The 24,436-nt window shown below is 45.7% G+C and overlaps 2 protein-coding genes across 5 annotated transcripts; both read left to right on the plus strand.

Annotated features, from left to right (window-relative positions):
- The first annotated feature begins 1,059 nt into the window (after positions 1-1,059).
- Positions 1,060-7,304, plus strand: CCDC166 (coiled-coil domain containing 166). Its single transcript, XM_072330161.1, has 2 exons — positions 1,060-1,165; positions 3,968-7,304. The coding sequence occupies exon 2, from the start codon at positions 3,999-4,001 to the stop codon at positions 4,902-4,904; it is 906 nt and encodes a 301-aa protein (XP_072186262.1). The 5' UTR covers positions 1,060-1,165; positions 3,968-3,998; the 3' UTR covers positions 4,905-7,304.
- Positions 7,305-8,100: 796 nt separating this feature from the next.
- MAPK15 (mitogen-activated protein kinase 15) lies at positions 8,101-23,878 on the plus strand. 4 transcript variants are annotated; one of them, XM_072328692.1, is made up of 13 exons: positions 8,101-8,223; positions 9,926-10,024; positions 10,706-10,735; positions 11,268-11,358; positions 12,263-12,393; positions 12,550-12,713; positions 14,062-14,201; positions 15,228-15,285; positions 16,469-16,606; positions 16,757-16,862; positions 20,743-21,043; positions 21,651-21,802; positions 22,680-23,878. In XM_072328692.1, the coding sequence occupies exons 1-13, from the start codon at positions 8,122-8,124 to the stop codon at positions 22,905-22,907; spliced, it is 1,740 nt and encodes a 579-aa protein (XP_072184793.1). In that variant the 5' UTR covers positions 8,101-8,121; the 3' UTR covers positions 22,908-23,878. The 4 variants fall into 4 exon arrangements, with proteins under 4 accessions (XP_072184793.1, XP_072184792.1, XP_072184794.1 ...); XM_072328691.1 differs by having other exon boundaries at positions 21,648-21,802; positions 22,680-23,876; XM_072328695.1 differs by having other exon boundaries at positions 8,119-8,192; positions 21,648-21,802; positions 22,680-23,876.
- Positions 23,879-24,436: the final 558 nt, after the last annotated feature.

Raw genomic sequence — 24,436 nt, forward strand, 5'->3', positions numbered from 1 at the left:
GACAGAGAGGAGACAATACAGCAAGAGCATTGCTTCAGAGGAAGATTTAGCACAGTCAGCTATAAACTTCAAATTATCGAGCCTATTTTCGTAAGTTGCTCTCAAAATTCATTCTATAACACTTTCAGAAAAAGGACTCAAGAAACTTATTATTCCAGAGGGCAGTTTGATACGAAAGGAAAGGATTTGGGGGCATATTCACTAGGTCTGCACAAGCAGTAACCACTGAGCTCATTGCACTTTCTCATCACGCATTTGGAGAAGACAGGCATTGCTGGACACCATTGCAGGGGAGTTAGACTAATGGACCTCCTCATAAAAAGGATTATTCAGAGGGAAACAATCACAGAACCACAGAATGGCCTGGGTTGGAAGGGACCAGAAGGATCACAAAGCTCCAACCCCCACCACAGGCAGGGCCACCAACCTCCACATTTCATAGCAGCCCAGGCTGCCCAGGGCCCCATCCAACCTGGCTCTGAACACCTCCAGGGATGGACGGGGCATCCACAGCCTCTCTGGGCAGCTGTTCCAGCACCTCACCACTCTCACAGTAAAGAACTTCACCCTGACATCCAACCTCAATCTTCCCTCCTTCAACTTAGAACCATTTCCCCTTGTCCAGCTATTATCTACCCTTTCAAAGAGTTGACTCCCCTCCTGTTTACAGGCTCCCTTTAGGTACTGAAAGGAAAAAAAAAAGCTTGAGTAAATACTGGCATCTAATTCTTAAGGAGGAATATGGCTTAAGGCATAACTTTTCCTACAGCAAATCCTAAGAGCTAGCTGAAACTGTTTCCCTATTTATATATCAGCCCCCCCCCCCTCCCCCCCCCCCCGAAAAATAAATGAATAAATAAATATATATATTTTTAAAATCATATTCTTATAAGTCAAACTGTCTTTCTGTTTCTGCTAAATTTACTCCAATATGTAACAAGGAGTTTCAGAGTCAGGCCTCACAATGCAGATAGGAACAGAAACAGCTCTGAGAACCTCAGTCCCAAGCAGCTCTTGTGACTCCGCAGCATTTCGTCACCATGGACACGCACAGCTTACAAACACAGAGATCACAGTCTGACTGCAAGCAAATGCTGTCCAGCAAGCCAGGAACAGCCAGAAGGGTCTACATGGAAACGCTGTGAAGATCACAACAGCAGGAAAGGTCGGTGTTTGGGGTTTTTTATGAAGGCATTTTGTATAATACCAACTTTAGCAAGGTCTGCGTTTTTCAGTGCAGATTTAGTCACTTCTCTAACATTCGTGGAGCTCTGCAATTTTCTTTCCCATAAGCCCACATAACCAGTGTTAACTCAGTTCTACTGTTTGCCAGTGTAACAACACCCATCCAGCTCTTTGGAAACTGTTCCCCAAAAGACAACCACAGGGATTTCAGCACTGATTCTTAGGTCTCCCTATACCTACTCGACTTCTAAAACAGCTGCCACGTTCCCAGCTTGGACCCTATTCTGCTGTTACTATGACTGGACATTTTAAATTAAAATATTTATTCTATTTTGTTCACCGATCTGCTCGAATTTTGCATACTTTAGAAGGGCCTAGTGGGTCCATCAGGATTCAGTAATGTTCACTTACAAATGTTCTTTAAAAACATTAGACTGATCAGACCTTTCTGGCTCCAGATCCTTGACTGCACTGTTCCTCCTTGGAATGACTGAGAAATTCAGCATGCAACATGCAATTCAATCCCTTATTTTCTGATTGCCTGTAAGAATCATTGATCTATTTTCCTTGCTTCAGTATCTGTTGTGGAATTACCTGTCTCGTACAGTGCAGGTAGCTCAGCAGTTTTAATGCATAATGCTGAATGTTTAAAACCTCTGATAAAACGTCTGCTTAAAAATAGCAAATCTGGGCATAGCGGCCACAGCCTGAATATACATTGAAATAACCATATTACCATTTACTGTTATCTCAAGAATTCCCTCCCTCGCTGACATCACCTATGAAGTCCTTTGCTTCAATCATTGGATACACACAGAAGACACGTTTATAAAAGATTCCGATTATCCCATCATCTTTATTTGGCTCTCTCTCAAAATTTACAAGACGTGTCTTTTTATTTCTCAGCTTTAGAATTAACTCAGCTACATTCACCAGCACAAAACTGCATCACACAAACGAGAAGACCAACAAAAACATTATTCTGAAGCTAAAGGAAAAAGGATGCATTTCAGACCCCTGCAGCTTCTGTACTGTCACGTGCCTCAGCACTCCTTATTCATGTTTTGCCCTCTGGAAACAAATCCTGTGCCATAAAGGTGCATCTTGTTGTGGACAATTTTACTAGCAACTCGATTAAGTCCCACCGGTATTTTCACTTACAAACATCTCCTCACTCTAGGCTGAAATCTGAGATGTTCTGTGAAAACCTGGGTGTGCATCTAAGAATAAGAAGCCCAGAGGCTTTCTGCTCACATACGTGGCACCCCACATACATGGCACCCATTCCAGAGCTGCCTCTCCCTCCCCTCAGCCTGCAGCCTATCTCACTGGCTAAAGCTATCTCCCCAAGTCTTCTGCACTTCCATTACGTTACCCTCATGATTTCAAGGAATCACAAAATGGTTGAGGTTGGAAGGGACTCCTTTAGCAGCTGTTTATCAAATCAGGAAGCTCCCTAAAAATGGCACCTGCTCAGCTCTGGTGAGGCTGTACTTGGAGAACTAGGCTCAGTTATGGGCTCCTAAGTATTCTATATATGGACATACTGGTTAGAGTCCAACAAATGGTCAGGAAGGTGATGACAGGACTGATAACAGTCCTGGTAACAGGGGACCCTGAGAAGGCAGAAATACTGAATGCCTTCTTTGCTTGTCTTTACTTGTAGACTCCTTGGGACTTTCAAACCTTGGAGGTAAGAGAGAGAGTCTGGGGAACAGAAAGCTTCCCTAGGAATGAGGAGATGGTCAGAGAACATCTAGCCAAAATCAATACATACACATCCATGGGCCTCAATGGGATGTACTCATGTGCGTTGATGGAGCTGGAAGAGGTAATTGCTGAACTGCTCTCTATCACCTCTGAAAGGTTCTGGTGATTGGGAGAGGTTCCCGAAGCCTGGAGGATAGACAGGATAGTGTCCCTCCAGTCTTCAAAAAGGGCAAGAAGGAGGATCTGGGAAACTCCAGGCCAGTCAGCCTCACCTCTGTCCCTGGAAAGGTGATGGATGGAACAGTTTGTTCTGGAAGCCATGTCCAAGCAACTGGAAGAGAAGGTTATTAGGTGTAGTCAACATGGATTATCCAAGGGGAAATCATGCTTGAGCAACCTGGTAGCCTTCAGTGATATCATCACTGGCTGGGTAGATGGAGGGAGAACAACGGATATTGTGTAACTTGACTTCAAGAAGGCATCTCCCACAACATCCTTGTTATGAAACTTAGAAAGTGCAGGACAGACGAGAGGATGGTGAGGTGGACTGAAAACTAGTTGGCTGGCAAAGCTCAGAGAGTGGTCATCAGCAGAGCAGTCTGGTTGGATGCCTGTAACCAGCAGTGTTATTTACTCTGAGAGTGGTGAGGTGCTGGAACAGCTGCCCAGAGAGGCTGTGGATGCCCCGTCCATCCCTGGAGGTGTTCAAGGCCAGGTTGGATGGGGCCCTGGGCAGCCTGGGCTGGTAATAAATGTGGAGGTTGGTGGCCCTGCCTGTGTCAGGGAGGTTGGAGCTTCATGATCCTTGGGGTCCCTTCCAACCCAAACCATTCCATGGATTCAGTGTTTCCCAGGGTTCAGTGCTGGGTCAGGTCTTGTTCAACAGCAACCTGGGTGAAGGGACAGATTCCACCCTCAGCAAGTTACCTGATAATACAAAGCCAGGAAAAGTGGCTGACACACCAGTTGAAATCAGAAGGACATAAGATGGATTGACTGGGGAGAAAATGTCATGTTCATGTGAGCGATACAAATGCTTAATGAAAATTTATCATCTTTCATTCCATTGCAGTTTGACGAAGATTGATATCCCACTGTAGAATATGGCATCCAAGGCAAAACAGAGTAAACAAGACAGCTCTGGCGCTGGGAAAAATAAGGAAGAACTAAAAGATGGAGATACATCCACGGAAACACTTGTCAGAGAGAGGAAATTATACCTGCAGGAAGAATACAGGATTCTCACAGAACATGTGAACACATACATGGGACGAGTGGAGCGTTTTCTACAGGAGAATAAATTCCTCGAAGAGGAAGCCAAACGGAATCGGAAAGAGAGCAACGTTTATCTCTCCTACCTAGCAAAGCACAGCCAGAAGTGTCAGAATCTGATAATAACATTAAACGAGCAGAATGAAACCGATCTGTCTCGGGTGCAGAAGCAGAAAGAGGAACTAATCTCACAATACGCAGAAAAAGAAAAGGAGGCAAGAAACTGTCTGATGGAAGTGGAGACGAAGTATTCTCTTATGAACAGCGAGGTTGAAGACTTGCAGCCTTTCAAAGACCTGCAGTTGGAACAGACAAAAAAGATTAAAGAGCTGGAGAAGGAACTGCTGGTAACAAAGATCCATCATGCAGAAGAAATGCACAAAATCAAGAGAAGGTTTCAGCAGGCCAAGGCTGATCGTGAGGAGGACTCCCGTCAGAAAATCCTGGCTCTCACCAAGAGAGCAGAAGAAGCAGCATTACTGTCCCTAATTCAGCATATCAAACAAGTAAAAGCTGAGAACCGGCACCTGCGCCAGGAACTGCTCAGGCTTATCCAATGCTCCAAAGTCCTTAAAGAAATCCAGGTTGAACTGAGAGAGCAGCACCAGCAGCTCCTTCGAGAGAAGCACTGCACTCAGGACATGGCACACGCGCGGCACAGGTTGCACCAGCAGGAGGCACACAGGGCAAACCAGGACACCTGCAGCTCTCACAGCCCTTTCAAACGTGGATATTAGCCTAAAGAAACACTTCCCCGTTCCTCTCCAATGATGCTGTGTCACCAGACCTTGCTGGACATCAGTGGCTGTTACAACCAGTTAGGTAACAGAAGGCTCGGGAGTAATCAGGGTAGCTGAGTGCTGTGTGTGTGGATGAAAGGAGTCGCTGACATAGCTCACACTGCAAACTGCATTTATTGACACCATGCAATGAGCTGATGAAGGCCAACTTCTCCAGCAACATTCATTTCCAAAATCTCATACACAGCAAAGACTTAATTAATTCTACCTTCTCCTAGACTCCAAAGGAGAGAAAATAAATAAACAAGCAACCAAGCCCTTCAGACAATATGTGCACTCAAGGTATTTGATCATTAGCCTTAACAATGAGTACCACATATTCATATTAATCTTTGCTTTCTTTTCCTTTTTCCTCCAACCTTTGCTTTCTTTCTTTTTTCTTTTTCTTTCTCACTGTAGCGTTTCACTTGAACAGCAAAAGGCAGACAGTGATAGCAGCCTGTTGTGCCATTCACATTTTAAGCTGAACACCACTGGATTTTCTTTATCTCTTCAACAATGACATCAGAGCCTATTCTTACTTTTCAGCTTGAATAGTCACAAAATAGTTGTAAAACATAAATAAAATATAAACAATCAGTGCAGTTGAGGATGCAGGAGACCTCAAACAAGCACAGACCAGAGCAGGAAAAACATCATGGGGTTCTGAATATCCACACCAACAAGGACTCCACAGCCTTTTTTGACACTGTTTGTGCAGCTGTTCCTGTGTTTGGCTACACTGAGTAAAAATGTTCTTTTAAATTGAATTCCTTAAATTTCCATTTCAGAAGAGTGTGGCTTTCCCCCCCCCACCATCTCCACTGGCTCTGTCAGCATGTTAGTGAAATTCCACTGAGCCTTTTTTGAGCCAACACATCCCAGCTCTCAGACTCTCCATCTACTGCAATGCTCCAAGCCTTTAAGCATCCATGCAGCTCCTTGTTGAATGCACTCCTTTATGTGTCTTTCCTGCACTGAGGAGGCCAAAACTCAGCACTCCAGATGTGATCTTATCACAGGTGAGTAATGGAGAAGGCTCCAAGCAACTGGCAAGGCTCTTCAGAGTGCAGACTGGGATGACACTGGCCTTTTATCTTACTGCAAGGGCACATTGCTGCCTCATAATCAAACTGGTGTCCACTAGGACCAGCAGCACCTCCAGCTTCTTTCTCATTACAGTTTCTAGGCCAACACCTCCCAGTCTGTACTGTGCATATGTTTCCTCCTCCCTTCCCACACTCAGAATCAAAGAATGGCCCAGGTTGGAAGAGACCTCAAGGATCACGAAGCTCCAACCCCACCACCACCGGCAGGGCCACCAACCTCCACATCTATTACCAGCCCAGGCTGCCCAAGGCCCCATCCAACCTGGCCTTGAACACCTCCAGGGATGGACGGGGCATCCACAGCCTCTCTGGGCAGCTGTTCCAGCACCTCCCCACTCTCACAGTAAAGAACTTCTCCCTGACATCCAACCTCAGTCCCCCCTCCTTCAAGTTCAAACCCTTTCCCCTTGTCCTGCTGTTATCTACCCTTTCAAACAGTTGACTCCCCTCCTGTTTATAGGGTCCTTTCAGGTCCCCTGCAGCCTTCTCTTCTCCATGCTGAACAAGCCCACCTCCTGCAGCCTGTCTTTGAAGGTAGGGGAGGCGCTGCAGCCCTCTGAGCATCTTTGTGGCCTCCTCTGGATCCTCTCCAACAGCTCCCTGTTATTCTTTTATGGGGGGGCCCAGACCTGGACACAGCACTGCAGATGGGGCCTCACCAGGGCAGAGCAGAGAGGGACAATCACCTCCCTCCTTTTCACCCACCGGGACTCCCGGGTTCCTCTCTGCATGGGGTTCTACCAGCCCCAGTGCCAACCCTTGCACTTTGCTGTGTTGAACCTCGTTAGGTTCACCTGAGCCCACCTTCCACGTCTGTTGAATGGCAACCCTTCCTTCCACTCAGCTTGGTGTCATCAGCAAACTTGCTGATCCCTTAATGCAAGACTTGGCATTTTTCAACTGAACTGCATGAGGATCCTGAAGGCCAATTTCTCCGGCCTGCCACACGGTGGCAGCACATCCACCTCCTGTAACAACCACTCCTTCCTGTTTTTGTATCCTCTGCGAACTTGAAGAGATTGCACTCCAGCCCTTTATTCAGGTAATCAATGTAGAAGCCGAACAGAAGTCATTGCTGAACTGACTCCCAGGTAAACCCCTGCAGCGAGTGACCTCCGCTGCTCTTCCAGTCACTGATGGCATCGGTTTGTTTCCAGCATCTGAGTAATCAGTCTGTGTAACCATCTTATTAATAGCAGAAATACAAGTTAATTGGGATTGAGGCTAATAAATAAGTGAGCGAGTTTCTGAAAACTGAGGTTCTTACTCTGATTTCAGGGAGTCCCGTGACTCCCAGTCGGTTTTATCTTTCCTACCAACTGGAAACACAAACAGAACAGCAGGCCAAAGGGGCTCCTAACAAACCTATTGTTACGTGTTCCTAAAGCTGATACCGACTGTGTCAAAGAATACAGAGCGCAGCCTGAAGAGGTGAGTAGCCCCTGAGAAAGAAGGAAGATAAGGACTCTTGCTTTCTGCAGAGGACCTTCCCTATCTGGGTGAATGATGCTAAACTGTTCATCCTGTCATTACTTTCTGGTCAGACAAATGACAGTTAATTCTTAACCAGATACATGCACCGCATTAAAAGGCCGCTAGGGGGTGACTTGGGAACGGCACACACAGAAAGACAAAGCCAAATATTACAAGCAGATGTTTAGTGAGGATCTGGTTTGCACTTAGATGAGCTTGTCAGCATGGAAGTTATGGGAGCGATGACTGCCAGAGCAGTGAGTAAGAAGGACAGAGGCACAATACAGGCATCTAAATTAACAGCAGCTAGAGAAAGGAGGGAAGGAAGCTGGATGGGATGGGGGAGAGAAAGGAAGGAGCGGGGGGACGGGGAAGGAAGGAAAGGGGGGGGGGGGGGGGGGTTAGGGTTAGGGTTAGGGTTAGGGTTAGGGTTAGGGTTAGGGTTAGGGTTAGGGTTAGGGTTAGGGCCGCTTTACGACCGCTTTACGACCTCTGCAGACCGCTTTACGGCCGGTGCCGCCCAGTGCGCATGCGGCGGCCTCAAGCTGCTCGCGCACGCGCCGTGCGTCGCGTCCGTTTCCATAGCGACGGAGATGAGCGCGGAGCGGCGCCGTGCGCCGCCATCAATGGTCGAACCGGAGGTGGACGCGGCCGTGGCGGAGAAGTACGAGATGAAGAAGCGGCTGGGAAAGGGGGTGAGCGGCCGGCGGGGGTGGCCGGGGGAGGGGGGCGCCGCTTCGGGTCCTACACTGCCCCGCGGTCGCCGTGTTGGGCCGCTTCGGGCCTTTGCTTCCGTCCCTGCCGCCTTCCTATGAGCGCTGGTGGCAGAAAGAACCCTATGCATCCTTATGGCACCCTGTGCATCCTCATGGCACCCTATGCATCCTCATGGCACCCTGTGCATCCTCATGGCACCCTGTGCATCCTCATGGCACCCTATGCATCCTTATGGCACCCTATGCATCCTCATGGCACCCTCTGCATCCTCATGGCACCCTGTGCATCCTCATGGCACCCTGTGCATACTTATGGCACCCTATGCATCCTCATGGCACTCTATGCATCCTTATGGCACCCTATGCATCCTCATGGCACCTTATGCATCCTCTTGGCACCCTGTGCATCCTTATGGCACCCTGTGCATCCTCATGGCACCCTGTGCATCCTTATGGCACCCTGTGCATCCTCATTACACCCTGTGCATCCTTATGGCACCCCGTGCATCCTCATGGCACCCTGTGCATCCTTATGGCACCCCGTGCATCCTCATGGCACCCTATGCATCCTTATGGCACCCTATGCATCCTCATGGCACCCTATGCATACTTATGGCACCCTCTGCATCCTCATGGCACCCTCTGCATCCTCATGGCACCCTGTGCATCCTTATGGCATCCTGTGCATCCTCATGGCACCCTATGCATCCTCATGGCACCCTGTGCATCCTTATGGCACCCTGTGGATCCTTATGGCACCCTATGCATCCTCATGGCACCCTGTGCATCCTTATGGCACCCTATGCATCCTCATGGCACCCTAAAATCCTTATGGCACCCTATGCATCCTCATGGCACCCTGTGCATCCTCATGGCACCTTACGCATCCTCTTGGCACCCTGTGCATCCTTATGGCACCCTGTGCATCCTTATGGCACCCTATGCATCCTCATGGCACCCTAAAATCCTTATGGCACCCTATGCATCCTCATGGCACCCTGTGCATCCTCATGGCACCTTACGCATCCTCTTGGCACCCTGTGCATCCTTATGGCACCCTGTGCATCCTTATGGCACCCCATGGATCCTTATGGCACCCTGTGCATCCTCATGGCACCCTGTGCATCCTCATGGCACCCTATGGGTTCTCTGGGCAGCCTGGTCTGGTTGGTGGTGACCCTGCACATGGCAGGGGGTTGGAACTGGATGAACATTGTGGGCTTTTTCAACCCGGGCCATTCTATGAGTCTATGGAGCTGGGAATTTAACCTGATTTTTAGCTGTTAATTAATGTCATCCCTGCAGATGCTCATTACTGGGTCTGCCACGTGGCACACGTCCAACTTAATTACTTTTGGTCGTAGATTTGAATCTTTCCGCATTCTAAGGAGTGCTTTATGGCTGCACAATGGTGTCATTGCTTTCGTGTTAATGTTTAAATGTCTGCACAGAGTAAAATGGTTCCTGTATTTGCTGAGTGGTTTCCATACTTACCTAAGAGATAACAGAGATCTAAGAGATTCCAGAGGACTCAGTCCTCCAAAGTATTAAGTATTGGACTTATTCCTCTTTCTTGTAGGTGATTGTTGACTTGAGTTTCTCTACTGAATCCCCACGCTGGAGATCTGCATTCACATGAGATGCTGTATTGTACCACTCACCTGTCCTTTCTCCCCTCCAGGCTTACGGCATCGTGTGGAAAGCAATTAATCGCAGGACAGGAGAAATAGTTGCAGTTAAAAAGATTTTTGATGCTTTCAGGAACAGAACAGATGCTCAGGTGAGAGGCCATGTATAACACTTATGTCCTGAGGGGTATGGTGGGAATCACAGATATTTTCCTTACTTGTGTCTGCAGAAGTTGCTCGTCACCTGGCAGTTTGTATGTAATAGCACAGTCTGCAGTTACATTAGGATAATAAGGAGCAATAAACGATAGGCTTTGTGTCCTGTAACACCTACAGATGATTACTGAAAGTCACTGAGAATAAAATGTATTCACAGAGGTGTAGAATCATGGAATTGCTCAGGTTGGAAAAGACCTTAAAGATCATCAAGTCCAGCCACAACCCAACCATCCTCCCCCAACTCCAACAGCCCTCTGCTCAATCATGGCCCTGAGCACCACGTTCAGATAGTTGTTAAACACGCCTGGGGATGGTGACTCAACCACCTCCCTGGGCAGCCCATCCCAGTGCTTCACAACCCTTTCTGTAAAGAATTTTTTCCTGATATCCAACCTAAACTTACCTGGATGGACAATATGATGCCCTATAGAATCTAAAGCTGGAGAGCATTTGTATACTCATCTAAGGAACAACTGTTCTTTTTCCCAAGCCTGTCTGCTAGATGAAGTTTTCCTCTACCTTAGAAATGCGAATGGGTGTGGGTTTCCCATGGGAAGTCCGTGCTCTCTTCTATCATTCTGTTAATGTGATAACAGTTTTTTGTTTCTTTCCAGAGAACATTCCGTGAGGTTATGTTCCTGCGGGTAAGGTCCATTTTCCCTCTGCTCTTTGATTTTCAGTTCTCTCTGATGCTCACATATTTTCTTCTCATTCTTTCTCAAAATGCAGTGTTCAGTATTGACATTACCTTTCACTTTTTGTTTTCACTGCCTTGGGAAGCAGTCATTAGAAAACCACAGCGATCCAAATGCAATGAAGAGATGGTCTGATTCACCTGCCCAGAGCCACATCCAGCCTGGCCTTGAGTGCCTCCAGGGATGGGGCATCCACACCCTGCTTGGGCAGCCTGTTCCAGTGCTGTGGACTGGATTTTACTCATACATAACACAGCAGCATTTGCAATACCAGTATCTTATACAGAGTTTTAGAGTAATTAGCTGGTTCCATACTGTGGAAAAGGATTAAATACATTTTACATTTCAGTAGAAGCATAATGAAGGAAACAGCACTGTTTGTTCTAGAGAATAATACGAAAGGAAATAAGTTACCATCCTCTTGTATGACTCACAAGAAAGGCACTCGGCTTTGACTGTTGGGTCTCTCTTCCCTCTGCAGGAATTTGGAGAGCATCCAAATATCATCAAGTTGCTTGATGTTATCCGAGCTCAGAACAACAAGGACATCTATCTCATTTTTGAGTCTATGGGTGAGACTGAGTGTCGTGTCGTCTATTTAAACCTACCCTGTCTTGCAGGTTGTCTTTCTTCCTTCCTTGTTGTGATTAGATGGGAACAGCAGTGAAAATTTAGAGGGGGTAATAATGATGAGAGAACAGTTGGGTTGGAATGGAAGAGGGAAGACAGTGAGTGTCCAATTAGAAGACTTACAGAGATAGGAGAGACGGCAGAATTGCATATAGAAGAGACTACAGATAATTCTATTGTAAGAAAGTTGTGTAATAATGGAACAATTACTGTAGCATAATCTGCAAGTAATAGATAATATAGACTGCAGGCTTGGACTCTGACTCCTAATATCCAACCTAAACCTCCCATGTCTCAGTTTAAATCCATTCCCCCTTGTCCTATTACTGTCCATCTTCATAAACAGCCATTCCCTCTTCTGTTTATATGCTCCCTTCAAGTATTGGACGGCTGCAGTGAGGTCTCCTTCATGGTGACCCACAGCTTTATTAGGAGGGGCAAGCACTGATCTGTCTGCATTAGGACCCAAAGGAGCAGCATGCAGTTATGACAGAGGAGGGTCAAGTGGGTAAAGGTTCTGCAGGGAGAGTATATCTGGGCACTGAAACAGCTCCCCAAGGGCAGGGTTCGTAGCACCAAGCCAGTCTGTGCTAAAGAAGAGTTTGAGCAGCGCTCTCAGACATACTGTGATTTTTGGGTGGTCCTCTGGAGTTGCCCTCGATCCTTATGGTGCCCTTCCATAGTCTATGATTCTGTTATTCTATTGCCATGCTATAAGTTATTAATGTATTAACCTCTACTGAGAGTTCACTTGAAAGGCTGCAGCCTGTAAAATGGTCCATCTTGGCCTGGTTTGGAGCAACTTGTATTTGCAACTCAGTAATCTTGTACTGTTGTGTATCACAGAGACAGATTTAGATGCTGTGATTAAGAGGGGGAATTTGCTGAAAGACATCCACAAGTGTTACATTCTCTATCAACTCCTGAAAGCCACTAAATTCATCCATTCAGGAAACGTTATTCACAGGGATCAGAAGGTATGTTTCAGTTCCTAGTCCTTATCTTTCACTCGGATTTTCTGTTAAACACTAACTAGAAATGTATGAAAAGAATGAGACTGGCAGAGGAATGTTGATAGTGACCTTCTGCCATTGAGTGTAAAGAGCTTATTAATTTTCCTTTCTTCAATTCAGCCCTCAAATATCTTGCTGGATGCAGACTGCTTTGTGAAGCTTTGTGATTTTGGGCTGGCCCGTTCTTTATGTCAGACGGATGAAGAGCAAAGCAGCCCTGCCTTAACAGAGTATGTGGCCACGCGCTGGTACCGAGCCCCTGAGATCTTACTTTCCTCCCGCAGGTAACTGCTTGCTATGAGAGAAGGGGTGGCGTTGTATAATTCCATCACTGCTGGGGAAAAAACACTCACAAAGCTCCAACCCCCACCACAGGCAGGGCCACCAACCTCCACATTTATTACCAGCCCAGGCTGCCCAGGGCCCCATCCAACCTGGCCTTGAACACCTCTAGGGATGGACGGGGCATCCACAGCCTCTCTGGGCAGCTGTTCCAGCACCTCCCCACTCTCTCAATAAAGAACTTCCTCCTGACATCCAACCTCAATCTGCCCTCCTTCATCTTAAAACCATTTCCCCTTGTCCTGCTGTTATCTACCCTTTCAAACAGTTGACTCCCCTCCTGTTTGAAGGCTCCCTTTAGGTCCTGGCAGTCTGCAATGAGGTCACCCCGCATCCTTTTCCAGGCTGAACAAGCCCAGCTCCCTCAGCCTGTCTGTGTAGGGGAGATGCTGCAGCCCTCTGATCATCTTTTCAAGCATTGCTTTTCTTTACTGATGGAGCTGAAAGGTTTTCTTTATTGTACTTTGGCTAAGGAAGATCTTCAGTACAAGCAGATGCTTCCCAATAGAAAATACGTGTAGGGTTAATACCCCAAATTTGAAATCTGGGTGTTTTGCAGACTGTTGTTTTGATCTGTTGGAGTGAGTCCAGAGGAGGCCATAAGGATGCTTAGAGGCTGCAGCACATCTCCTATGAAGATGGGCCGAGGGCTGGGGGTGTTCAGTCTGGAAGAGAAAAGACTCCAGGGTGACTTCATACCTTCCTCGTATTTACAGGGGGGCTATGAAAAAGCTGGGAAGGGACTTTTTACAAGAACATGTAGTGACAGGAGAAGGGGCAATAAAAGAAGGTAGAATTAGATGGGATGTAAAAGTGGGTAGGCACTGGATCTGTTTTCCCAGAGAAGGTAAGTCCTGTCCCTGGAGGTGCTCAAGGCCCACACTGGATGAGGCTTTGAGCAACCTGATCCAATGGGAAGTCCCTGCACACTGCAGTGAGGTTGGAAATAGTTCGTCTTTAAGGTCTGTTCCATTGCAAACCTTTTTATGATTTATCCGCTGTTTGCCATTTCTTGTGCTCAATTAATGGTAACTATGTTCTAACCGCATTATGTCCTGAAAAATCATATTACACCTATCAGTTGCTTCTAAGCAGCAGCTTATATCTTCACTACTGGTAATGTGAAAAGTAGATATTGCCTTGTTCTGAAACCCACCTTTAATATGTTTCCTTCTCTGGTTTTGTGTGGAGTAATTGAGCTTATTTTTCTTGCAAAATAGAGTAAAATAGACTATATGAATGCCAGGTGCTATAAAGATAGTCCTAACTCTTTTCTGTTGTTATTTGTAGCTACACTAAAGGGGTAGACATGTGGAGCATTGGCTGTATTCTGGGTGAGCTGCTACTTGGAAAACCTCTTTTTCCTGGAACATCAACCATCAATCAAATAGAACAGATCTTGAGGGTCATTCCTGCCCCATCCTCAGACGGTAAGACTTTTTTCTATGGGGGAAGTTAGTTGAAGAAGAGATAAAAAGAATGAAAGAAAACAGCCCACCGTGATCGGGAAGAAGATATCCATTATGACTTCTTCTAACATCTTCCCAAGGAAATAAAACTTAATTGAGAAAGGCTAATTTTGTAGTAAAACAGGCCTATACTTGATTAGATGAGAAAGAAGAACAAGGCCTTCAAAGCATTTTTGAGTCTTGTAAGATGGTAAAGGTTTAAAACAGACTATCATACCTCAGCTGGACTTGCGTAGTCATAGTAAATTGCAGTTTTGGTCTGAAAATCTAAATAATAGAATGAATCATAGAATGACCTGAGTTGAAAAGAACCTTAAAGTTCATCTAGTTTCAACCTCACTGCTCTGTGCAGCGTCGTCAGCCACCAGTCCACACTGCCCAGAGCCACATCCAGCCCGGCCTTGAATGCCTGCAGGGATGGGGCATCCACAGCCTCCTTGGGCAACCTGTTCCAGTGTGTCACCACCCTCTGCATGAATAACATCCTCCCAATATCCAGCCTAAACTATGAGCAGCAACTTTTCCATGAGATTTGTGGGGAACTGTGAAGCAAGATTCTGAAAGAAAAGGCCATTCCAGTGTAACTGTTGACTTTAAGGGTCTGCCAGACATACCCAGAAAATGGTTCGTTGTCAGCAGTCGAAAAGAACACAGCAGGAAACAGCTTCCATCTCTTGTTCTTGGTGTAAAACAGCAATTTGGACCAGGCCATTTTGCCTCATGTATCTTGGTGTTTCTAAGTGTGGAGGTATAAGAGTGCATGTTGAGAATGTAAATAGAAACTGTGAATGTTATGAGAAAATGTGTAAGCAAGTAGATATTCTGTCTCCACTCCATAAGATTTCCTTCTGATCTTTGTTAGAATAGTTTTCTATGACATTTATTAGGCTAATTTCCTATATGACAATTTAATGCCATGGGTCTTCTTTCCTTCACAAACTGTAAAGCTCTGCTAATTGTTGACTGGCTGTATTTTTGTGATTGCAGATATTATGGCTATGCAGTCAGACTACAGGGCCTCAATTATTGACCGCATGGCTTCCAGGTAAGTTCTGTACGTTAAACGTGTCTCAGATGTCAATGACTGCAGTTTAGTGTATACAGAATTCTCCCAATGCTCACCAAAATACATGACAGGAAGACTGATGATGTTGTAATCTGGGAGTAACAAACCTTGGGCCCACAGTGCCAAGGTTGCCCAAGGAGGCTGTGGATGCCCCATCCCTGCAGGCATTCAAGGCCGGGCTGGATGTGGCTCTGGGCAGCCTGGGCTGCTGGTTGGTGGCCCTGCACACAGCAGGGGGTTGGAACTGGATGATCCAGGCCATCCTATGTTTCTATGACTGCAAGCTATTGTCATCTGTACTTTCTCCAAATTAGAATGTTACTGTCCTGAGTTGTTTGGGTATCTATGGGGGCCTATTGTATTATGTAGGCCCGCAGCATCAGAGGTGGATGTTGGTGGTTTGGCAGTAGAGGCTGAACCAATATTCCATTACATTTTGTTACTGTGTGACAGATGGCAGTCTGACAGAATGCTGTCTGACATGGAAACGTATATAAAGGTGGCAAAAATGCGTAGCTGTGGTGGCTGTGTTTGGAGATAATGGCTGGTAGCTGAGAATTTGCTCTGTCAAATAGTGGTATTGTGCTCTTTGTAACTGCTGTAGTTCCCATGGAAGTAAATAGGAGGTATTATTACTTATTACTTACTTGATATTGCTCACGTAATATTAGTTATTACATGACCTATGTAATATCATTGGTTCACACGTGGAGAACCTGAATCTATTTAGGCTGACAGCTTCATTCCAGCTGCTTAATGACTCTGTGTGATTTTTTGTTTTTTTCACTGTACCTCTCATGGTTCTTTTGAACTCTCCTGTTATTCACACAGACCACTACATAATCCTGCTTAAGTCAATGATTACATTAACTAGTAAATTAACTGGTAAATAAAAGGAAATGCAACACTTCTGCACAAGCCTAAGGCCAGAGCAAGTTTCTAAATACCCTGTACTCTTATCTATCACGACCTGGGCATTCTTCTTCATGAGGGAATTGGCAGTCCTATCCTCCTAGCTATGAAATGTGTGGATTCTCTGGATGCTATAATAAAGAAGGAACAACAAAGGAACAGTGCCCTCAGAGGTTCCTTCCAACTCTTAAGGCTCTGAGGACTGTGAAGTAGATTATATGAGCTTATCTAATTGCTTCCTAACTTGCAGGCAGCGGGTAACGTTTGAGGAGATTTTACCATCCTCTACTCCTTTGCCTGCATTAGATCTTCTGAAGAAGCTTTTAGTGTTTAACCCTGATAAACGGCTGACAGCAGAGGAGGCCCTTCAGCATCCGTATGTGAAAAGGTGAGTAATGCCAATGCGCCAGTTCCCATATTCTGCCGAGATGTTATAAAGCTGCTTTTAGCATGAGTTCCCTTTATGCTTACTGTAGGAAATAAAACAAAGAAGCTGGTTTGAGTCGTAGTGGCTTACACCATGTTGTCATCTTCCTAGGTTTCATTGCCCTGCCAGGGAGCCCTCTCTGGGTTATGATGTGATTCTCCCTTTAGGTGATGATACTCAGCTGTCTGTGGCAGAATATCGAAACAAATTATATGAGGTACATTCTTTTGCCCTATTTTCTGAAGTCTTAATCCCCCAAGTAACTGTCATTCTTAAACTGACTGAATTCTGCCACTCTCTTCTGTTTGCCTTCCTTTGGGCTTTCCTTACATTCTTACAGTTACAGCTTGTTGTTGCTTATCATTCACACAGAATCACAGAATGGCCCAGGTTGGAAGGAACCCCAAGGATCACAAAGCTCCAACCCCCCAACAGGCAGGGCCACCAACTTCCACATTTCATACCAGCCCAGGCTGCCCAGGGCCCCATCCAACATGGCCTTGAACACCTCCAGGGATGGACAGGGCATCCACAGCCTCTCTGGGCAGCTGTTCCAGCACCTCCCCACTCTCACAGTAAAGAACTTCCCCCTGACATCCAACCTCCTTTTGCCCTCCTTCATCTTAAAACCATTTCCCCTTGTCCTGCTGTTATCTACCCTTTCAAACAGTTGACTCCCCTCCTGTTTGAAGGCTCCCTTTAGGTCCTGGCAGGCTGCAATGAGGTCATCCTGAAGCCTTCTCTTCTCCAGTGACTGCTGCTGTGCATCCCCAGGTCCTGCGAGTAGTGTGAGAAATACATGATTTTTTGGAGGCAGGATCTCCTGTGAAGAAGTTTTAGTTTGACATTGCAATGGTGAACATCTTGTAAACAGGAACACATAACCAAAACCACATCACAGCTGTGTATCCCCCAACACCAACAGCTCCTCCTGTTTCCCCCTTGATTGAGTAGTCCGGGTTCACAACCTACCTGATGCTTGCTATTCTCTTTACAGCCTGATTCCATCAGCCTTTGATCTCTGTCTCATAATTTGTTACCTCTTCTTTACTGCGTCCCATCCTTCCAGGCTGGATGTTGCTCTGGGCAGCCCAGTCTGGTGGTTGGCGACCCTGCACACAGCAGGGGGTTGGAACTGGATGAGCATTGTGGTCCTTTTTAACCCAGGCCATTCTGTGGTTCTGTGATTGCCCCCAGTTACTGCACTGTGACATATGAGTCCCTGAAAATGCTGCCTAACTCCAGTTGCAGGTACAAATTACGCACACATAGACAGCCTGGATTTCCCACGTCCTTCAGCCAGTGCCACTTGTGCTCCCAAATCTTGTGCTTTCAAACCTAGAGGAACAGGGGTGCTCTCATCACCAGGGCTGGCCTGTAGAGACCCACTCACCTTTGTGCCCCCATGCAGCTGGAGCTATTCACTAACGAGAGCGGTTTCATCTTTGCTGGCCATCACATACCTGCAAACACGTACACACAGTTGCTGGCATAATGAACTTGTGGGCCCTCGGACCTGTGGTCATACATACAGACAAAATAAAGACCCCCCTCACACAGGGAAGAGTTAAAAAATAATGATAAGATAGAACAAATTGCATTGTTCCCGTGCAAATAAGTGTATAGACCAGCTTTTTACATGAGAATGGCTGTTTGAACACCTTTAGCTGCTTGTTTTCCACACTTGTTTCTCTGCAAATTGCCTGAACTTCTCTCTTTTCCTGCCTTTGGTTCCTTCCTTAAGCACCCTGTAATAAGTCCCATGAGATACCAAGCTGCTTTTCCCCTACATCCCATAATGTGTCCAACTTTTAGGCAGCAACTGCCTTTAATGTGATCTGGAGATTTGCTGATGACTGATCGTGGTGGGGTTGATGGTTTTGTTGGGATGGCTCTGGGAGGGACCCATCTGAGTAGTTTGCTTCTCCCTCTCCAAGAGTCCTTAACCTGGTTTCCCATTGTGCAGCCCTGTACTCCTCTGTGCAGATGGACTTTGATGGGCTGATGGCCTGGGAGAAGCTTGGCAGAGTATTATTTGGGGTCCCCATTCTTCCATTCTCTCTCTGAGCAACTTTGTGGATGTGCATGTGAGCTTTTGTCACATGCAAAATACAGTTAATTGCTCAGTGGTAGTCAAAGGCCATTGCACGATGCATCACATACACGAAACTGACAGACTTAAGAATTACAGCGTCACAGAATACCCTAAAAGTTGGAAGCTGCCCACAAGGATCAATTGCTGAGTCCCATCTCCTGGCTCCACACAGAACCACCCAAACCCCATGTTTGGGAGCAGCGTCCCAACACTCCTTGAGCTCCAGCATCTCAGGGCTATGCCCACTGCCCTGGGCAGCCTGTTCCATGTCTACCACCCTTTTCCTGGCCCCTAGCATGACCCCCTGTCCATCCAAGCTCCACACCATTCCCTTGGGTTCTGTCACATCAGAATTGAGCAGAAATCAGCACTTCTGTTCCCCATTGTGGGGAAGATGTCAACCAGAACCCCCACATCCCTTTCTGTGGGGCTGCTCTCCAGCCTCTTGTCTCCTCATCTGGGCATGGCAGAACTACTAACAGAGAAGGAAGAACAAGGGAAGGATAAATGAAGCTGATGTTGGCACGAGTTGCAGCTCAGTAAGTCCCTTAATAGATAACCTTGTCCTTTGTTTAGGTAATGGGACAAGTCTGTCTCTTTGTTTTGAGGAGATAAGGGAGATTCCGCAAGTCTTAGGAGCTGTATTTGGACACACTAATGTGGAGAAATAATAGAAGTTGAATGATCAGAAAATGATGTAATAATGAAGGAAAAAAAAATAAATAAGGTGATGCTGGATCTTGGAGTGTGCAGGGAAAAAGGGAAAAGCAGTGCTTGATACCACTTGGAATACATGCTAAAATCACAAGGAAAATAAGAGGCTGAACTTTCCCTGTAGGTTTAAGTAAGAGGGAAAAGAGTAGATTAGAAGACAAGAAAAATGAGAGGTTCAGCTGGAAAGGGGGAAGAGGGCATGGAATGAGGATTACACGTTGATGCTGGCTCTAAACTGGCTCAGTAATTTGGCTGTAGATGGGTACAGAGTTGGTGAAATAATGTGAGTGGGTGAGACCTGCTGTAAAAGAACAGAGGAAGAGAGAGAAGATAGGAAGGGTGGCAGACAATGTTTGAGTCATGCTTAAAGGGCAAAGATACAGATCAGATCTAATTGCTGGACGGGATGGGATGGACTGTGTTGGACAGTGGTGTGAGGCCGTGGGAGGAAAACCACAGTGAATAAACAACGAAGAAATAAAAGGAGCAGCAAAAGTGGATGTAATCTGAGCCTTCAGGATGAACAGTTCATCATTATGAGGCAGGGTAGGAAGATGGTGAGAAGAACAGAAGATGGAAAATGAATGTAGGGGTTTGACTGTAGTGAAACTGGCACTGGAAAGGATGGCAGTTGGGAAGAGAAGACTGAGGAGGGAGCTTATAGGTGGACAAATGTAGTGAGAACAGATGCTAAAGGTGTCCTCCTTCCCAGGGTGAGGAAAAATAAAGCTGGTTTAAAGAAAAAAAGAATTGAACCTACTTAAAATTTATTTGAGGTCTTTAATAGAGAAATAAACTAATACATTTTGCTGTGATAAAGTGTTAGGAGTCATGAGGAAATGACTAAATGAATGCTGAACGTAGGCAGAAAAGATGTTATGAATATTAGCAGGTTGTTGATAATCCCAGTTAAAGGGTAAGAAACAAGTTCTAACTAATTCTTATCGTGTGTCAAACAATTCTAGACGGAGATGGGAGAAAACTGCATAGAGCTGAACTTTTCTTGGCACATAGATTCTGCCTTAGCTATGGTTAATATGTATTGGTATTCTCTCCCAAGATGTGCTAAAATCATCTACTGAGTCGATCCTTTTTCTTAATGCTTCAGCCCATTCTTTCTTTCTGCTGAGAATTTTTATCTTCTTTCCAACGCCAAATTAATTTTCAAAATATAATTATTTCACATCCTGTGAAATGATTTATTTGCACGTTTGTCTCTTGCGTTTTGTATTTTATTCCTCTGCTTTGCCTTGTAGCTGTGTTAACTCTAAGCAGCTTCTTTTTGTAGATGATCCTCGAAAAGAAAGTCAATAGCCGTCCAAAGGAGCAAATGCAGAGAGGAGACACTGAATTAAGTCAGTCTCAACCCAGACCATTCTTTCCAAATCCCAATCCTGCAACTTTAACCACCAGGAAAAGCCACAGAGTGGCAACGCCGCCTCTGCCAAAACATCCACACACGGATGCTGGAAGTACAGCCAATGTCCAAGTACAGGCATCCAACCTGAATGAGGACTTCTCAACATCTTTACATCAGAGATCAAAGATCAATGTGATATACAACCCCATAACGCACTCTGCTGCTCAGAGTAGGTACTGCCATCGTACAGTCAAATGTTCTTGAATCATATGGTTGAATGCTCTCCTGTGAGGAAAGGTTGAGGGTTCTGGGCTTGTTTAGCCTGGAGAAGGCTGTGGGGAGACCTCATTGTGGCCTTCCATTACTTGAATATAGCATTTAAACAGGAGGGGGAATGGCTGTTTGTGAGGGTGGATAGTGATAGGGCAAGGGGGAATGGTTTTAAAGTGAGACAGGGGAGGTTTAGGTTGGATATTGGGGGGAAGTTTTTCACCAGAGGGTGGTGACGCACTGAACAGGTTGCCCAAGGAGGCTGTGGATGCCCCATCCCTGCAGCCATTCAAGGCCAGGCTGGATGTGGCTCTGGGCAGCCTGGGCTGCTGGTTGGCGACCCTGCAGATAGCAAGGGGTTGGAGCTGGATGAGCACTGTGGGCCTTTGCAACCCGGGCCATTCTGGGATTCTGTGATTCTGAGATTCATTCAGAATATTTTTGTCCTGTAAGTAAGAGGAAGGGAAGTGGCCATTGCTGACTCGGTCTTTAAGTTCTGTCCTTTCCTCAGTACATTCTTTGTCCTCATGATTTTCCTACTTTTTCTCACATTTTTCCTCCAGCAGTTAATGCAAATCCTGGTGCTGTGATCAGGACCTGTTCTGCACCACCGCCTCAGCAAGGAAGAACCACCAGCAACGGGAAGCAGAGGAGACAAATTACGTGGGCAAATGCAAATGCTCAGCTGCTTCCTACAACTGTGCAGAAGCCTTGCAGTGTAAGTAGCAGTCCTGTGCAGAACAAAGATAACTTTTCAGGGACTAGATACCATGATTTGTAACTCGGTAAAGAAACGTACATGAGAGGCAAGTGATATTGCTGAGAGTTATTAAGTTAATAAATGCCCATCAGTTAGAATTCAATTTCACTGCCTGTATGTAGTGTCAGTCCATTGGTACCAGTAGCTGAGTGCAATAAGGCAGTTGGGCTTGCAGAGCATAAGTGAATATGTCTCCTTTACTGCAGTGCTGCAGAGTGTGCTACCTGAAATGTGTCTGGAAGTTACTTGTCATAACTTACCTCTAATATGCAGCAGATTCAGATTGGAGCTTTCATGTTCTAATCCTCAGTGTTGCAATACCTGCATTCCCAGTGTTTTGTCTGGTAATGTTTAAAGCCCCGTGTGAAGTAATCACTGAGGACAGATGTGGTTTTAACCTTACAGATCTGACATACCTAATGCTGCTCTATGGGTTTATAAGCACAAACTTTTCGCCAGAATATTTAATTCTAGGCACTCAAAAGAACTGTGGAGTCATAGAATAGGTTGAGTTGGAGGGACCATTAAGATCATCAGTTCCAACCTCCCTGCCACAGTAATCAGGCAGTAGATCAGGCTGCCCATGGCCCCATCCAGCCCTAGTTACAATCTAAACAGGCCTTTTTGCTCCAGTGCCATTAGCTCATACCTGACATACCCCTTTTAAAGCCTTTCTCCCTCATGCCATTTCCACCACACTGTTCTTATTGTTTGTTAGTCAGTTCACATTCACAATGTCTTCTACTATTCAGATGATGCAAATTGAGTCCCTTATTTGTATTTCAGAAAGCTGTTTACGGATTCCTAACTGCCTTGGCTTTTCTTTCTCACACAGAATCCACGAAATACTCAATTTCACAGCAAAGATGTTCAGCCCCTTCTGAAATCCAGTAAAAAGATGTTCCGTGTTACTGCGAATGTGGGAGCTGCTGGTGATCCGAAAGCATCGATGGGCAGTTACTCTCAGGCCTATGGAACCATATGCAAATCTGCACTGCAGAGCCTTCCGATATCAAATTCCTCCCAGCAACACAAGGAGCAAACATGGAAGAGTTCAAACTAGGACTCATCAGCCCCCTAATTAAGCCAGGAACAGCGAATGGGAGCTCAATATAAAAGGCATTTGAAGTTGTCCCAGCCGAACAGAAATTCATAGCTTTCCTTGGGATAAAACAACAAGGAAAAGAAATGAATCCTTTTGCCTTCCAGTCTGTCCAACTATTTGCTCCCACACCATGCGAGTTCTGTCCCTATTCCTTATTTTCATTGCTGCAAAACATCACAGAAGGCTGCAGTGTTCCATACTTGGCCGTCTTCAGACATACATTTCTTCAGTGGGGTCAGAGGTTCTGCCACAGTGCAGGCCTTTTTTGAGCAGAACAATTAACTGTCTGCTTCCTGAAGATCAAGGCTGAACTCTTCACAGATAATCTTAAAGACCTTCATTTTATAGCACACTTATTTATATAAGACTCTTTCAGGGCAAGCAAATGAGCCTGACTAAACAAAATCAGTGATGATTACTTTCAACACAACCAAGTAGAAAAGCATTTTAAGCATGGGTGGGCTCTGTTACGATACTTAATACTCTACCTGCCGTGTATTAATAATGTCAGCACTGCAATCATAAATCTTCAGTGTTGTGCTACAGGAAAAAGCGTATGGTTTCGTGGCTGTTTGCAGTCTGCTGAAGGGAGAAATACACAAGGGGTGTCCTATTCAGTATGTAAGATGATGACAGCTTCTTTCAGAAAGCAAGAGATTCTATTGCTGCAGCACCATGAAGCTGTCATGAGGCAGAAGTGGGACTACAGTGTCACATCCCATAGCTTCCATTGGTCCTTTACATATAGTCAATTTTGAAACTCTTTTCCTGGTCAAATGCTGATTCTTTATACATTCTTATTTAATGCCTATTGGTCTCTGTCCATGAAATTGTACTTCACTTGTGATGTTAGTGTTCTTAGCTTTGGAACTGTGGTTAAAGAGGGAATCCAGGCATTAAACTGCAAAATGTGAGTACTGCTGCCATTGACAGCTTGTCCATTTTATTTTTCAGTACCTAAACACCAAAGTCTATGGTTAAACTAAAAAAGAAAATAGCACATTTACTTTTGGTATCCAGTCTGGTCACCTAAGGGGGTTGGAAATGCAGCTCACAGGGAAATCCTATTTTATCCTGGTTTATTCATAAAATAGGCAATTCCTGGCTATCTCTGGAACAGCTGATACAGTACAGGGCAGTGAGAGGTCTGTGTAGGAGCATCCTACAGTGTGTTGACTCATGTAGTCTTAAGCTGCCAGGTCTCGCTGACTGCAGCAGGAGGCTGGTGCTTATTTTAGGGTTGTGAGTCCACTGAAAGGGCAGCACCAGCACCTTGTAGGTCTTTTCCAACCTTGGCGACTCTGTGATTCTATGATCTAATGCTTCCTGTGAACAAGTCTCAGGCTGAGAAGCGATGGACCATAACACTAACTTTGTAACAGCCTTAGAATGGCTTTTGTCATTACCAACTGAATTATTCAGTTGTATGGAGAAAAATTTAGGCATCCTGATGGATGAACACAGGACATGAAATGGCCTGGGTTGAA

This window comes from Excalfactoria chinensis, chromosome 2 (assembly GCF_039878825.1).
Source record: "Excalfactoria chinensis isolate bCotChi1 chromosome 2, bCotChi1.hap2, whole genome shotgun sequence".
Lineage (NCBI taxonomy): Eukaryota > Metazoa > Chordata > Aves > Galliformes > Phasianidae > Excalfactoria > Excalfactoria chinensis.